Consider the following 16,627-nt stretch of genomic DNA (forward strand, 5'->3'; position numbering starts at 1 on the left):
GGGAAGTTTGGAGCCAGGTACCAACAAAGGTGTCCAGCTTCAGATAAAATTGGGAAACACTTCGCTTGCAGAAAGTTGCTGTTTATTTCTCCATCACAATTTTTTTCTCTGTTTGGGGGATTTTTTACCCTTAAATTGTTGCTGTATTTGAGCATATTTTAAAGTCACTTCCCACACGACAGATACTCTTAAAATCCCTTCTCGGGTGAAGAAAATATGACCTGGATGAAACGCACGGCACAGAAACCGCGGAGCGGGATGCGTCCGAGGTAGGTCCGTGCCGCGGGCACAAGCACAGCTCGCACACTCTCCCGGCCCTGGGGACACCCCAGTGCCGTGTCCCGGGATGAATCGAGTCCTCGGGATGGACCATGGGGTGAGTTCCCGGGATGAGTCCCGGCTGAGCGCCCGCCCCGCCCCCGGGACCACCCGTGTCGGCCCCGCCCCTTTCCCCGCCCCTTTCCCGCCCCCGCATCTCATGGACCAATCAGCGGCGGCGCCCCGGGGCGAGGGCCGGCTCCTTCCCGGCGCGGCGCTTCCGGTTCCTCGGCGCGGCCGCCATGGCGCCGCCGCGGTGTCTGTGCCGGCCGCTGCTGCCGGTGCTGGCGCTCGCTCTGCTCGGCCTCGCCGCCGCCGCGGGGCCGCGCCAGACCCCGGCGCTGGAGCTGGCGCAGGAGTTGGCGGAGGAGCTGTGGAGCGCGGGGCTGCCCGGCGACCTGCCCGAGCTGGAGCCCGAGTGCCGCAGCCTGCTGGACGCCTTCGCGGAGGGCAGCGCGGCGCTGACGGGCTGCCTGGGCCGGCGCGCCCGCCCGGTGCGGCTGTGCCAGGGCTGCCACGGCCAATATCGCCGCCTGCTCGCACAGTACGGCAGCATCGCCCGCGCCGTCGGGGTGCGTCCGTGGGGCCGGGCGGGGGGAGGGTGCGTGGCTGCTGGGGCGGGCTGGGGGCCTGGCCTCTCTCCTTGAGGCTTCCAGGCCTGTGAGTTGGGTGCCGGAGCACGTCGGGTGGGATCCTCGGCAAGGCAGGCTGAGCGCCTCGCTGGGGTGCGCAGGGCAGCTTGGCAGAGGCTGGGGGTGCTGGGGAAGCGCCGCTGCCAGGGCCGGGCCCCTCCTGCTGCTGTGCTGTGGCACGGTCCGTGCCGCCCGCTCCCGGCGTGGCTGGGGGCAAGCGGCTCCGCCTGCGGAGAAAGCCGTGAGAGTGGAAAAACTTGAGCTGTTCTTGCTGATGGAGCAGTGCCCTGGCTCACAGGTTGTATGCGCACTCATGGGGAGCACTGCACTGCCTGGCACTTCCCGGAAAATTGATGGTCTGTGAAGCTGTGGCGGGTGAGGCACATCATCTTGTGAGGAGCCGTGTCACGGTGTTCTGCCTCCAAAGCTGATGGGAGAGTGTGTAGAAAGCCTGAGCGGGGGCCAGTGCACCCTACTGCTGGGAGAACTTTGAAGCTGGGTCTTCTGTTTACATGCTCCATCCAGTTGATCCAGTTGTAAAAGTTAGTTCCTGGGATAATGTGAGGATGACATTGGTGAATCAGACCAAAGGGCCTTTGTTCCATGATGATGGCTAAAAGTGGGTGCCCTGGTAAGAGAACTGACAGAGAGCAAGTTTATAGGAGTATGTACCCAGGATTGTGCTTTCGGTCTTGGGATTTCTGAATTCCAAGATTTAGAATTTCCATCGATGAGAAAAATCTGTTTCTCTTTAAGTCCAGGTGATAAATAGGTGCCACAGTGTCCTGTGAACCATTTCAGTGCAGTTTCCTGTAATTAGAGAAGTATCAGTGCTGCTTTTGGGTAGTGTTTTGGGTTGTTTTCCTATTTCCCCTCACCACCCCAGTGCATATATTGGAATAATGCATGCATATTCTCTTAGTAATTATCCTTTCCAATTATCCAAAAATCCAAGGGCAAATATGTAGCCAGTGGTCTCTTGATTTAGTTTGCAAACTTGCGGTCTATTTGTTTCTTTCAGGGAAGCTGTTTCACACCAGTGACTAGGTAGTGTGAAAGTGAGAAATTGAATGTGTAATTCTCTTGGGTACTTTTACCATGATATTTTGGCTAGGATTAAGTAGCCAGATGTACTGTGGTACTTAGAATATGTATGAAATCATTGCAGCTTCTGTGCTTGAGTACTAGCAGCCTGGGAGGACTTGTCCACTATGTGGTCTGGAAGGCACTTCTTGTTGGCTTTCCTTCTCTGTGTGGATTAACTAACTAGGTGAATAAAGGAGCTGGCCTCTTGCAACCTCAGTCCCTGATTACAATTAATTAATCAGGTATCTGATGTTTCTCTCTTAACAGTAGTTAAGAGTACAGTATGACAGGAGGAGCTGGTTTGAGTTTTGGACATCTCTGAAATATAAAATCCTCCTCACCAGGCTAATTAAAGAATCAATTAGGCAAACTTTATTTAAGAAATTATTTAGGTCTATGTGATTCAGTTTTGGTGAAGTGCTTTTTCCTACTCGTGAGCCCAGGTGGTGAGGAAGCTTCACAGCCTTTGTGGAACAACCAGAGTTTCCTGCATAAACAACTTTCTTGCGTATCTGTAATTTAGTAGAAATGAAAGCAGGCAAGTGTGGGAGTTACCAGATGTGGCAATATTTTACTTCTGCAATTGAGCCTCCAGGGAAAGTTCTTATTTAACCTCCCCTCCCCATTTTAACCAAGAGAGGGAGAAACTGGATCTCTTGTAAAGCACTGTAAGGAACAAGTTTCTCATTAAAGAGATTATTTTTTTTCTGTGTCCCACATCACTTATCAAAGAGGCTTTTGGCAGCTTTGGCAATTTTAAGAAGTGCTTAAGTCAATTTAGCAGCCAGACACCAGGAGCTAGAGCACAGGAGTCAGCTGACTGGAGGTCATGGTTCTGTATCTGAATTCTGGTCAGAATACTTCCTGTTTATTCTGCAACTGCTTTTGCAGTCGCTGTGTGTTTTTTATGATCTTGGTCCAGAGAGTAAATTGTGGTAAGAGTTGTGGCAGAGCCTGCTTTGAGGAAGAGGGTGCATTGAACAGCTCACTAAGATGAGCTTGGTAGCTGTGTCTGGGGAGGTGAGAGCTTGGCCTGGACGTGTGCTTGGGTGAGTGAGCACAGGCACTGCTCCACAGAGGGCTCAGTTCCTGGTGCTGCTGCACTGGGGGAAGTTTGCCGCTGATAGCGTACATTGGTGCAGCACTTTTGGAGGCTGTTTCTGTTTGGGTTTGGTTTGTTTGAGGTCAGTCCACTGGTTCAGCTCCCTCAAATGTTCCTTTTGTCTAACGAGGAAAAACCTATCCTCTTCTCTGCACATGCCTTGAGCTGGCTCCAGGGCCGTGGCCCAGGAATGGATGAATATCAGCCACCTGGCAGTGTGCTTGGTTTTTCTTTCTTTCTTTTTGTTTTTGGTTTTTGTTTTTTTTTTGCTATGTATTTTTGACTGACTTGCATGTAGCCCTAGTAGACCTGCAGAGATTGTGTGCAGTAAGCTCTGTTGCTCACAGTATAAATTGGAGAATCAAAAGACTTTTGTTCCATCACTTCTGCTCTGCCTTTTCCAGAAATATCCATGTGATGTGTTGTGATTGTTTTAGATGCGCTTGTGTAAAATACATTTCAGAAATTCCCCTTTGTATTTTTAACACTTCATCACTTCCTTTTTTGTTTCCTTTTATTTCTAGAATTCCTCTGAGAGCCACAATTGTGCCAAAAGCATCTTGACCTCAGACAGGCTGCAGATAGTTGTGACCCTTTCGGAGTTCTTCAATGAAACCTGGGAGGCAGCCAACTGCGCAAGTACGTGACTCATTCTGTAGCTCTCATGCTACTGTGATGATGTAGCCCCTAAAACTTGCACAGATCAGAATTGTGTGTGTTTGTTTGACTACAGCCAGTAGATAACACACAAATCCTGAACTATAGCCACTCCAAGAGTGCTTTCTCTTGTAAGGGCCAAAATCTGAGGGCAGTAGTCTGTCAGAAAACTACTGATGGTGCTTACTACTTTCAGGAGAATTTCCTAGGATGTTGGCTTGCTTTCACGATGCTGTTGCTGAAATCCTAAATTCCTCAAATAATGTTGTTTTTAAAGGTTTGGCTGATTAGAGCACCTCTGAAGTAGGGTAGGATGGATGGAAGCAGTAACATAGGGTTGAGCCCATGACTAGAAGAAAAACCCCAGAGTCTCTGTCAAATCTGGTAAAAAGCTCAGCTCTTTTCTTAAAGAATAATAATTGCACTGTGATTTCTACTATTGTGTTCATGGTCTAGCTATTTCCTGGGTGCTCTCCATTTCATCTCTTCTGCTGGTGCTTCTGCTACCACAAAATGGCTGTTACTGTTGCCAGGCAAAGCCAGATTTCTGGGCTGGGAAATAAAAGTAATGTCTTGTTTTATCTCGAAGTCCAAAGATAATTCAGTCCCCCTCTTCAGAAAGCTCTTGATGATAGTCTTCATCTTTCACTTAATCAAGGCCAATTAATTCTGAAATGTGTTCTCGATGAAGCGTTAGGTCAGCAGGTCTGAGATCTCAGTGGCAGGCAGATAAGGAAACTGCAGTGTTGACTAGACCTATCCTTTATAGCTGAGAGCTCTTTTTGCAGGAGTAGAGTGTCTGGGGCTTGCTGGCTGTGGAAATGTTAGAAATTAAAATATCTCAATGTTTTTCTTTCTTTTCAATAGATTGTTTAAAGAATAACAGTGAGGGATTATCAAATTCTACTGAAGAATTCCTGGATTTATTCAATAAATCTCTGACATGTTTTGAACATAACCTTCAGGTATTTATGCTGCACATTTAAGAGAAGCACTAAATCCTCTAACTGCTACCAAAATTTTATTTATGCTGAATAAACTGCAGATGCAGATTAGGCAAATAAACTGCTGCTGAGTTTGTGAATTGTAGGCAGATAAATCCATGATCGGTAAAATGCAGTTGTTTACAGACTGAGTGCCTGAAATTAATTCTAATTGATACTCACCTTGACTTCATTTTGTCTGTAATTGCAATGCTACTTCACATCAAAATTTCTGAATTCACAATAGTTGATAATTACATAGTAAAAACCAGCATGTCTGCATGCTCTTGTTTTGTAGAATTGTTTTCTTTTTTATGTAGAATTCAGTCTTTAAATATCCTTTTGATAATAAGGACTAGCTCAGAAGGACTAGGCACCTTTAATTCTTGTAGCATTTCTTTTGACTGTTAAAATGACTCATAGTTAAAGGTTGGCCATATTGCAAAGACAATATAACTTCCTTAGTGAAATAAATGTGGTAATTGTCTTCAGAGAAAATGCCCTATATAGCCTAAGAAACTGCATATTCCATTTCAGTCAGAAGCTGGCCAGTTTTCAGGATCATCCAGAAGTAAAATAGGTTTACTTCAATGGGCATGGGACAGTGTTTGGGGAAACTATCTGCTTCTTTATTAATGCTTTCTAAGAAACGTGCCTTTATAGGCCTTGGTCAGGAGCAGTGTGGACTGGCTTATTGGAAACTTCAAAAGATTAAACTAGAGCTTAACCCAGTGCTCAGTGGGTAGCTGGTACAGCCATTACTGGGTTGAAATATCTTCAGAGATGGTAGTTTTCTTTTCAAGTGTCCTGTATTGCATTCATGGAGTGCTGAAGGCCACAGATGGAAAGGATTGCTTGGTATGGCACAGTCTGTCCCTGTCAATGTCAGCAATAACAAATCAAACAAATTTTTTGTTTAATGCCTTAAACTGTCATTTATTCAGAGTTTTATAACCCTAGGGACAAGGCGTTGATCTGTCACCAAATAACTACACAGAAGTGTGCAAAAACTGCAACGAAACCTACACGAAATTGAATGACCTGTATAACCACCTGCAGAGGCTGAACAGGCAAGGCGGTGAATCTGCTCACTCTGCACACTTGTGTATTGACGTGGAAGATGCAGTAAGTGTTTGCTAATGCACTTTATTCATCTGAGCCATTTGTGCTTTTCATACTAGGATTGCTTTTTCTTTTGGGCAGGGGGCAGTAGGGGCAGCAGTGCCTTTGGCAGGCTGGTGTCCCGTGGTGGGAGGTGCTTGGTGGGGCTGTCTTGTGAGGTCCTGCCCTTGGGCAGTGCCACAGGAGAGTGACTGAAACTTCTGATCTCCTGAACCCATCCCAGTTTGAGTAGCTGCACTTTCATTTCTTTTTACTGTGAAGGGGATGGATTTAAAAAAAATAAATCTCTTCTGGCTTTTAATGTGGGGCTTTACTGCTATTGTTCTAGCTGGTGTGTTAATTGATTTCTTATTACAGCAGCTGTTTCTAGGCATCCTCAGCATTGACGACGTATGTTTGGAAAAAGCTTTGGTATATTGTGAGGTTAAAGTGGCTGGGCTGATGAAGTGCTCCTCAAAAGTATGGGATCAGCCCTGTCCCCACAGATTATTAGTGAGCTCTCTGGGAAACAGGCATGCAATAGTGTCTAATTATGTTTTTGAAGCTTATGAAAGTTTTGCTGTGAAATCTTGGCTCCATCTAAATAGTTTGTTTCAACATTTCCAGGTATTTGCTTGCTTTTGGGGGGAGATCTGTTCAAGTGCAATTTTCTGAGGTGATACTTGAGCGCTTCCATGTCTTGAGGTCTGAGTGTTTGCCATGCCATGCTGCACAGAAAAAATGCATGTGCTTGCTTTCATGGTTTTCTTGTGTTTTCCTTTTAGATGAACATCACTCGGAAGCTTTGGAGCAGGACTTTCAACTGTTCTCTTCCCTGCAGTGATACAGTCCCAGTGATTGCAGTTTCATCCTTTATCCTCTTCCTACCTATTGTTTTTTATCTTAGTAGCTTCCTTCACTCGAAGCAGAAGAAACGGATACTCATTTTGCGTAAGTGGTGGTGTTGGCATTTCTCTGTTGGATTTGGGAGCTGCCAGGGATTTGCTTGGCTCTTGTGGGAGAGGAGGCCCAGCCAGATCTGCCTGCAGCTGTGCTGACAGCGCTAATAGCAACTATTAGTCTGCTGCTGTCCCCTGAAGAAGGGTAGGAAAGAGCTTCAGCCATATCTTTTCATTAAAGTTTCTGGATGTGAACAGAAAGCTGTTTGCAAGTCTGTGTCGGATAAATAGAGGGAGTGGAGAGACTAGTTTTGTAGAATTCTTTGTGTTTAATTTTCATATAATTTTTCCCTTTCTAGCCAAGCGCATCCAGTCAAATGCCAATCTTGTGAACATCCAAGAAAAATACAGCTGAGCTGCAAAACAAAACCTGAGAGCTGCTGCTGGTATACAGTGGGTACAATTGTGTTGGAATGAGGCCGGCACAAAAGAGGAGTTAATTATGGTTTAGTGTAATGATACAGAGCAACACAAGTTAAACAAAATGCTGTCTGACTTCTAAGCGAGGATATTAACAAACATGACAAGGCAGGGCTGTGTGACACTGTATGGACTCTGGTTTTGAAAAATCTGTGGGTTTTTTTTCAGTCTTGGGCTGAAGCTGTGCTTTTCTGTTCCTAAGCTTTTGTACTTCACATTGGTAGAATAGCTACACTTTCCTTGCACGGTATTTTCCTATATTTGTTTCACAAAAACCTGAGATTTTGACTCTTTTTGTGGTGACTTTGATAGACAAAATTTCAAATAATGTTTTATGTTTCTGCTTAAAACATTACTTTTAATTCCACATAATATTCAGACTTGGGATGGAAGGAACCCTCCAAAAAGGTTCCCCTCTTTCCTGTACCACTGAAAAGTCATGCTGCTGGCATCTGTTAAAAAGAGGCATGAAATATGCAGAGAAAATGGTAATATATAGTATCTAAAATGGCAACAAAAGCAGCACAACTGCCAGTGCTGGGCTTGAATAGTAATTATTGATGGCTACAGTATTCTGTTTTCTCTGAAAGTGGTGGCATATTTAGTCTTTTGCACACTTTAACCACTAAAATTGTTGCTTTTCAAATCTTACATTTTCAGAAGCTAACTTTACATACTTGCTTGGGTAACAAGGTTTCACTCTCTGTTTAATATGCCATTTCCTTTCCTTTTTAATTCTAATGTTTTAGTGGTTTTTTGTTTTGTAGAGAAGAAGTGAGGTAAAGTCAAGTCACTGGAAATGCTGGATTTACTGGTCTAGAGCTTGCTGTGGCTTAGTACAGAGGTGTTTACAGGAACTTTGTCAGGTAAAAGTTGTGTTTTCTAGGTAATCTGTTTTAGCAGTAAGTGAACCACTTACTGCTTTCTCTTACTTAAAAACTGTTCTGAAGAACATGAATATACTGTGTTGGGAATTGGTGACTTTCAAGAAATAGCTTTAAAATATTATTCCTGTGAAATAGATGGATGTAAACAAATTCAAACTTGGAGAACTCCAAAGTTGATGGAGTAATTTGTGCAATAACTGCAGGGATGGGTGGTGCTGCTGTCAGCACCAAAATGTGGGCACAATTTGATGGCTGCAGCAATAGTGGCAGTTCAGTTTGTTTATTGTATTTCTGATTTGGGAGAGTGGTAGTGTTCAAATTATTTATAGCTGTACCTGAAGTTAATGAATGCCAGAGCCTTTGCTCCAATTTTTCAATGTATTTTCTAACCTGGAGATAAAAAGAATGGTCATTACAGCCAAAAAAAAAAAAATTTCTCTTGGAATCTGTGCCTGATGTCTGCCAAAATGTCCCATGAAGTAGTTGTATTTGATTTGCTTTGGAGCCTATAATGTTGAATTTTTCTTTGCACTAAGGCTCAAATAAATATATAACAGTGTAACAAAATCTCTTCAAATAATTTGTTTTATTAATTATTTTATTTTTATTTGTTATTTTTCTTCTGTTAGGACATGCTGTTGGTTTTGAAGTCAAGTTTAACAAGTTTATTAAGCAGTATGTTTAATAATAAGTAAAATACTGTGTTAGTAACTGGTCCCACCCATATGACTTTTTGTGTTTTATCAGAAAGCAGTATCTGTCTTCCTCTGTGTAACATGTGAATTACTAGAATCAGCACTCACTTTGTTTTAGGTAGTTTACAACGATATAAAACTGTGTTTCTCTTGTGCAACAGTACCTTCATTTGGCTGGGAGAGGCATGCTGCCTTTTAAGAAAAAAAAAGTATTTTTTATATCTATTATTCTTAAACTTCAACTTTCTGGTACTTACTCAGCTGCCTGCTCTAATAGCATTACATTGATTTGGGACATCATATGATTGAGAGCTGTTCAAAGGAATCTTTCATTCGTGCAGATAAAGCCAGTTTGTATGTGCAGCATTTCAGAATGACAGCTTTTATACTGTAAGCGGTGGCTTTTTGAGCACATTCATGTTAAGTAGGTCTGAAAGTCATTACTTTTGGATATGGTGGTTAAGCACTTTAAAAAAAATCAGCTTTTCTTATTTTCCTGGCTCCTAAGCCAAACGGAAATACTCATGTGACTTTTGTTGTTTTTGATTTTAAAGCAGCAGCAAAGTTTACACTTGAGATTTTTAAAGTTAAATCTACTATTTTCTCCTTTTTTTTTCTCCCCTCCCCCCGACTTTCTACTGTAAACTTTCCTTACACAGTGTTATATTTTTGGTAGGCTATTTCATATATAGATTGATTGAATTCTTTTTATACTCTATTTGCTAGAGAAATGTGGAAGCGAACAGACTTTTGAAAGAGAAATAGAATTCTTTTTGCTGCTAGTCTTTCATCTTTATTTTTTTCCTTTTTGGTATTATATGTATTAAAAAACATAAACTTTGAAATACTGGTTGTTTGTATTTTTGTTTTTTTTGTGGAAATAAAGATTTCTTACTGTGGGGGGTAGCACTTTGATTCTTATTTATACTTACTAGGAAATCCCTAAACGTGCAAAGTCAGCTCGAATAAAGATTGTCACTAAACAGTGAACAGCTTGGTTATTTAATTGCTTCATCTGTAGTAGTTTTGTACTCCTTTTCTGGGTTTGTGTTCAGAAGCACCTGCTTATTATTCTTCATTATGCTGTTTGCAGGACAACAGCACTAGAAAGGTTTTTTCAAAGCAGTGCTGCGCTGAATTACAGAACAGCCACTGCTGAGAGGGTGGAGTTTCAGCTCTGTCCAAGCCTCCTGCAGTCTATTGCAAGGCTCATGTTAGCTGCAACTGAGTTTCATGGGTGGGTGTGCAGCAGTCAGGCAGCTGGGGGTAACTTGCTGTCTTTGTGGGGAGGCTTTTGGTTGCCTGCAGCAGCCCCTTGGAGCTTCAGCAGGCGCCGTGTTGGCTCGCTGCTGGGCTGCGGGGTTTAAAAAGCAGCAGCGCAGTGCCTCACCATGGAGAGAGTCGGGTGTCTCGCTGATGGCAGGAGCCTTGTGCTCTAGGGCTGCGATTCGCAAAGGCAGATTTTAGTCTTGTCCCTTGCAAGGGACGTCCATGAAGGTGGGGAAGCTGCAATGTCGGTGTGGTTCTAGCTGCCTGTATGCTCGGGAGAGGAACTTGAAAGGGAATCTGCAAGTGGGAGGAGTAGAGGATTTAATTGGTGAGTGGAGCAGAGGTTCAGACATGGGGATCTGTAATCACACACGGGGGAGGCTGCTGAAGTGCACAGGTGGTTGAAAGATGCTGAGAAAAGAGGGTATGAATGGGGCCTTGATGGCAGCTGAGCTGGAAGGGGGATACTCTGGCCTCTTGGTCAAAGTGGGGCTGGGGACTGCTGCATGCAGTGCAGCTGAGCTTGAGCTCTGTGCTGGCGGGCCTGCGCAGGTCAGAACTGGGAGTGAGGAGTAGGATGACAGCAGAGACTTGCTTCTGAGTTAAAAGCAACTGCTTTCTTCTGGGAGGGTACCTGGATTTTGTGATGGTGTCAAAATAATCCTGTTTCAAAGGTTCTTTAAAGCTCCTGTTCTATTTGCAGCCAAGTCAAGACTCCTGTTTAGCACTAAACAAGGGACTTTAAAAAAAAAACAAACAGATTTTCTGTGTGTGTGTAATGGCTACTTTCTGCATCTTCATTAAATATCTGCTATAATCACAAAATGGCTTCAGTTTCATAATGTTTTGTTTCTGGTGCTTTCTGCCCAGTTAATCAAGTACCATCAAATCTTGTGGTTTTGCTAATTTCTACCTTAGTTTTCATGCCCTGAATATAGAGTTCCTCTGGAATGATAAGCTATGTGATTAGCAAAATCACTGTACTCCTAATCAGAATGTATGGGTAATTTATCAATTTTTGTTCATATTTCATTGTGAATTTTTCCTCTGGGACTGATGTAAGCATTTTTAGCCTGACCTTCATTAAGTTTGTGCAGGATGTGCATTCTTTATCTTTGCCAGAGTGGAAAGTTACATTGGAAGTGTGAAGCCAGTAAATTCTGCAAGACTTCTCTGGAGTGTTGCTTCTCCCAGCATTGTGAAGGGTGTTGCTATTTGCTGGAGGCAGCCAGGGTGATTTATGTGCCTTGTGTTGTGCTGAGACTTGAAGCGCAGTTTCTATCTTGGAGATCCTAACCTAATCTAAGACAAAAATAACATGGAAAGGAAGAAAACAGCTGATGTGATCAGTGACCACCATCAGTTGTGTGATAGCTGTATCAAAGACCTGCACTTGGAAGAGGTTACTGGCATCTTTGCTGGCCTTTCAAGTGTTCTGGCATGGTCTGTGCCCAGGATTGGGTGTGGGTTTAGGGAGCTGTCAGATCAGCATCTTCTCCTGTGATGGCAGCAGCTTCAATGCTTTGCTCTGCTGGAACGTTGGCGCTGCTCCAAACTGGTTTCCTCCTGCACTGTGGCAAGGACAGTGCCAGGGAACTGGTGCTGTGGGGAAGAAATATGGGGATACTCTAGAGTACAGCTTTGAAAGGAGCCTGTTGCTTGAAATATGAGCTAGGTTTGGGCTTTTTCACTTCTGTGCATCCTGTTTGCAAAGGGGATTGAGCAGAATAGGGCTGACTGAGCACAAAGACATCAGGGACACTGCTGCAATGTTTTGCCATGTCAGAGGCAAAGTTGTGTCAAGTAAATGCTAATTCTTTTTTAACAATATCTTAATTAGCTGTGGCAGAAATAAGTTAAATAGTTACATGAGCTGTAATCTTCCTCTGCTCCCATCTGAGGTGAAAATAATGGAATTTTTTTTTCCAAATAATTATTAAAAGAAAGATACTTGCTAGTAGCTCGGTAGAATTTTTAACTTCTAATACTGAAAATTCTCCTCTGGTGCCAGCACAGTAAGTATCATGGATTGCTGCAATTAAACCAGTGCATTAAGTTATTCATAATACTCTTTCTGGGCAGTGTTCCCACCTGCTTAATCTGTGCTATACAAGCATTTATTAGAACTGACTGTTGAAAAACGCCAAGCTAAATCGGACACTAAAAAAAAAAATTGGAAAATCAATATGATGCCCTAAACTGGTTTAATGTGTCTTTCCTCTTCAATAATCCTGCACGTTACTGATTTATTTGCTGTAATGAACATGCCATTCAAGCTAAACAAGATTAGCTGCTTAAACCGCCGCATTAAGCACGGAGCAACTTTAATGCTGCTTTATATTTCATTGTAATGCTCTGCACTTACAGTGATGGGACTTTCCCTCCTCTGCAACAACAAGTTTGTGTGAGAGTCACAAAAGGCTTCCCAAATGGGGTTTGGTTAAAGCATTTGAAAAGGTAAATATGGGTTAGAGAGTTGCAATGTGGCTCCTCCTTCATCCAAAACTAAGTGGAACCAAACCAGTGAGCAGGATTAATGTGCAAATTTATACTCCCTTCAGGATTTTTCTGGGGTTAACCAGGAAATAAATGGGTTATGTCAAACTGATCTAGGTTAAGACAGAGAGAACGACCACTGGCAATCAGAATCTTCCTTTGGACTTCATACAAAAACCTTTTTTCAGGCATTTCAAAGACTAGCAATTTACTGTGCTGCATCAAAAAACAGACTGCAAGGAGCAGGCATCTTGGTTTTGCAAGGAAGAGTCCCAAGATAGATGTGATAAAAACAGAAGGTTTTCAAAGGAGTGTGTAGAAGGAGACAGGGAAGTAAGAGCACAGGTATTCACACCTGTCCAGTATTGTGTAATGTCTAATAGAAAGTCTGTTCTTGTGCATAATACTGGGCAGGTCTGAGAAGTTTAAGCTCTCCAGTTTCCAGATAAAACTCTGTGTTCTCTACCTGCTATAGTGGCAAATTTCAACTGGCTTTTGAGTGGGTTTTGATTTCTGTTTTGTTCTTTCCCTCTGTCATGAAAATACTGTTTTAGATAATTATCTTCCCTTCTAGTTGATTAAGAAGCAAGTTGTATTTGCTGGGGCATCTGTATATTCTCCATAGTTCTCAAAACTGCAATGAATTTTCTGTTAGCAGTACAACATTATATTTCTTTTTCTTTGGAAGATTATGATGAGTTGCCCACGTGTTTCAGCAGCTTTTTGGGGTCTTGGAGTCAAACTTAGAATATCAAACCCAGAGAAATGTGGTTAAAAGTATTGCAGATGTGTGCTGAGTTGAGAGCAATTACCTAAACATGTAGAAATTATAAAAAAATATTGTGCATTTGCACTGTGCTGGAGCAGGTTTTCAAATGCAGGTGTTGGTTCTCAGTCCAGAAAGTGCATGTTATTTCTGGTGAATGCTGCTTTTGCCTAGGTGATCAGAACACAGAGTCAAAAGTGATTGGGTAATAAGAGAGTTGAGGGCTTGAAGGAAGCTGTTTCTGGAGGAGCAAATGCACTCTGGAAGTCTGTTAGGGGAAGCAGCCTTACTTTGCATTGCTCCATTAAAACAAAAAACCAAACAAACCTGAAGATGCTTTCAGAACATCTGCCTGAAGGGTGAGTGCTGGGATGCACAAAAAGGGCTTGTGAGTGTTGGCAAAGATATTAATTTGCCACTGATGTGACACTTTTCCATGGAAGAACAGAATCTGAAGGTGAATATGATGGAATGCTGTGAGAGGAACATGCATGCTTCAGGGGGAAAACACTGTCCTCAGCAGCTGGTTTAAAATGGAGGAATAGTAACAGCCTTGTTTCTGTGGAATACTTGTGTGTTTTTTCTCGATTATCAGGAGCCCCGTCAGCACCATTTGCTGTTGCTCTCCAAGCTGCACAGATGTAAGTGATGCTTGCATTTAGCCTCTGGGCTCTGGTCACTGTGTGTTACAGCAGGCTCAGTTCCTACTGCATAATATGCTTATTTTTTCTGCTACACAGATAAGCAGCTGCCTTTATTGCAGCCACTCACATGAGCAACTTCAGGCCCACTCATAAGGTCCCACAGTCATATTTTATTCACAGAGGAAGTGATTTGTGAGATCTTCTAATTCACAGTGATAGAAGCACTTGGACGGACCTGTTTGATGTCCAAGCAAGCATCAGAAGAAGGGATAATGAGAAGGAAGGAATGAGGGAACAGTGAAACTGAGCAGGAGAAAGGAGGATTGAAGAGTCCTGGGAAAGCCTCTGCCTGCCTTGGCTTGTATAATGGGGACTTATACAACGCGTAACCCAACCTGACCCTGACCCCGCCAGTGCTTAGGCACTATATTTTTACTAAGATTAAGCTTTTCTTTTCTTTCTTTTTCCTGGAGCAATTTCATTGGCTTTTAGCTTGCCTCTTGGCTGGCATGGTCAAAGCAAGCTTGCCTGTTCTTATCTGTGATATTTACCTGCATCCTCCACGAGTCGTGTAGCAGAGGCTGCTTTGGCCCAGCAGCAGCTGTGTGTGTGTGCCAGCCTTGCTGGGGAGCATGTGGCTGTCTCACAAATGGTTGGGTGGTGAGGAACCACTTCAAAAATCAAGCAGGTGAAGGGGCCTAGTTTCTTTATGGGGCTTCTCTCTCACTTTCCTGAGGAGATTGTGTGCACAAGCTGATCCCCAGTGGCTGGTAACAGGTGCAAATTTCTGCCTCTTAACACATTCAGATGCCCACTTACTTCTGTTCAAGTGAAAGCAGCTCTCTGTAGTAAGAGGTCAGTAAAACCCCATGTCCTGTGCTTTCTGACAAGCATGCAGAGGGACTACAGCTCTGTGACAGGGACCAGGCTTCCCCCTCGGGCTTGGGGTTTATCCCAGATGAGATGGCTGCCCTGCAGTGCACACCTGGCTCCTGGCTGCAGCAGTCAGCAGTCTTACATATACAGGTAGGCAACCTCAAGGAAAAAGCAAAGCAGACACAGATGTGCTCTGCCTGACCTCTCACCTTCTCGATGTTTTTGCTTCTGCTGTGTCTGGAAGTCTGTAAGTAAAAAGGACACAGCACAGGGATTTGGATACTTGGCCTCTCAGCGCAGGGATGCCAGATGTGACCTGTGTGCTCTGCACTTCAACCAACTCTTCTGAATCAACCATAAGATCTTGAAAGCACTTAAACTTGGCAAACCCATATTTTCTTCCCTGTTCTGGTTCCTATTTCTGATCGTGTTGATTCAAGATCTGCATTTCTTTCCCCTGAAGATTGATGCTCACACAGCTGCGATAGCTCAGTAAAAGAAGCAGCACCATCCTTTATGTGATTGGGGCAGGAATCAAGCTGTGAGTTATCTCCATGGTCTGACATTATGAAACTCTCATATTCTTACACTGGAAACTCATTCCAAGGGGACAATAAGCATAAGTTAATGTGGACAGAAATAGAAATAACAAATTAAAGTGTCTAAAATAGATTTTAAATATATATATACGTATTTCTTTTTCCTTTTAAGTGCACCTTCCTGATTTCAGAGCGCATTACCTCTTAGCTCCTGTGCCATGAGTCAGACAATCTGTGAAATGGAGGTGCACAGACTTCACTGTTCTCTCTTCCAGCATCTGAGAGGGGAGATGAGGTAAAGAGGAAAAAAGTAGAGATTGAGAGACTGAGGCCCCATCTTACTCGCTGCTAGGAAAAAATGCATATCTGCTAAAAGGGGATAAAAGGAGCATACATTCCAGTCAGATGTGCCTCTTGTGCAAAATGACTAATTAAATGACATTGGTCTCTTAAAAATAGACCTTGCTTTAATGAGAAAATATTTTAGAGGTCATTTAAAAAGAAATCAAAACCCCAGGAATGATGAAGAAGGTATGATTGCCTGCCTGGGCTTTGTTATTTCTTAGAAGTAAATCTCATTTTGGGAACAGATTTAGTAAGAACAGTAAAGCCTGGCTCATGTGCAATAGCCAGGCTCATACAAACGAGTGTGGGCCAGGGCTCACAAAGGGGTTGCAGAGGTCAGAAAACAAGTGCTGAGTGGTGTGTAAGTGAGCTCAGCCTCTCATGACCCTTGGGCAAGCCCTGCTGCCCATGTGGAAGCAGGAGCCTTGGCTGGTCCCTGCCCTGGTGGCAAAGGTGCAGCTGCCTGAGCCGGGCAGCAGCCTGGGAGAGACCAGGCCAGGCAGGTCCTGGCACAGCACAGGAGCACCATGGGGCTTCTCCCATGCAGTTCTTGTGTTGCAGGAACACACACCCCAGGCATCTGTAGCTTCCTGGCACAGGCTTTGGGGTGACAGCTGCCTGTGAGCAGTGCCCATTGAGGAACATAAGAGCTGCTGTGGTGGATCATCTCTACTCCAGGAGCCCATCTCCACTGTGCCTGCCGGCTCTGGCACCGTGGGTAGGAACCTTCATTTTTTGTTCACACTTTCTAAACCTGCTGGGTTTTCCTAAATCTTTGCTGTTTCTCTTCTGCACTTCCCCCAGTAGCACATATGCCCCAAATAACTGTTTGTCAAACCATGTGCTCAAACA

At 43.7% G+C, this 16,627-nt stretch overlaps 1 protein-coding gene across 1 annotated transcript; it reads left to right on the forward strand.

The window, feature by feature from the left end:
* The first annotated feature begins 560 nt into the window (after positions 1 to 560).
* Positions 561 to 9,739, forward strand: OSTM1 (osteoclastogenesis associated transmembrane protein 1). The gene is made up of 6 exons (XM_030945307.1): positions 561 to 890; positions 3,663 to 3,777; positions 4,663 to 4,760; positions 5,739 to 5,903; positions 6,665 to 6,830; positions 7,138 to 9,739. The coding sequence occupies exons 1-6, from the start codon at positions 561 to 563 to the stop codon at positions 7,191 to 7,193; spliced, it is 930 nt and encodes a 309-aa protein (XP_030801167.1). The 3' UTR covers positions 7,194 to 9,739.
* The last annotated feature ends 6,888 nt before the right edge of the window (positions 9,740 to 16,627 follow it).

This window comes from Camarhynchus parvulus, chromosome 3 (assembly GCF_901933205.1).
Source record: "Camarhynchus parvulus chromosome 3, STF_HiC, whole genome shotgun sequence".
NCBI classification, from domain to species: Eukaryota; Metazoa; Chordata; class Aves; order Passeriformes; family Thraupidae; genus Camarhynchus; species Camarhynchus parvulus.

What these genes read in the sequence shown, in the direction of transcription:
- OSTM1 (XM_030945307.1), top strand. Translation starts at nt 561, where the DNA reads ATGGCGCCGCCGCGGTGTCTGTGCCGGCCGCTGCTGCCGGTGCTGGCG. An exon ending in GCATCGCCCGCGCCGTCGGG is followed by an intron (nt 891 to 3,662) that starts GTGCGTCCGTGG and finishes TTTTATTTCTAG; the next exon opens with AATTCCTCTGAGAGCCACAA. An exon ending in GTATTGACGTGGAAGATGCA is followed by an intron (nt 5,904 to 6,664) that starts GTAAGTGTTTGC and finishes TTTTCCTTTTAG; the next exon opens with ATGAACATCACTCGGAAGCT.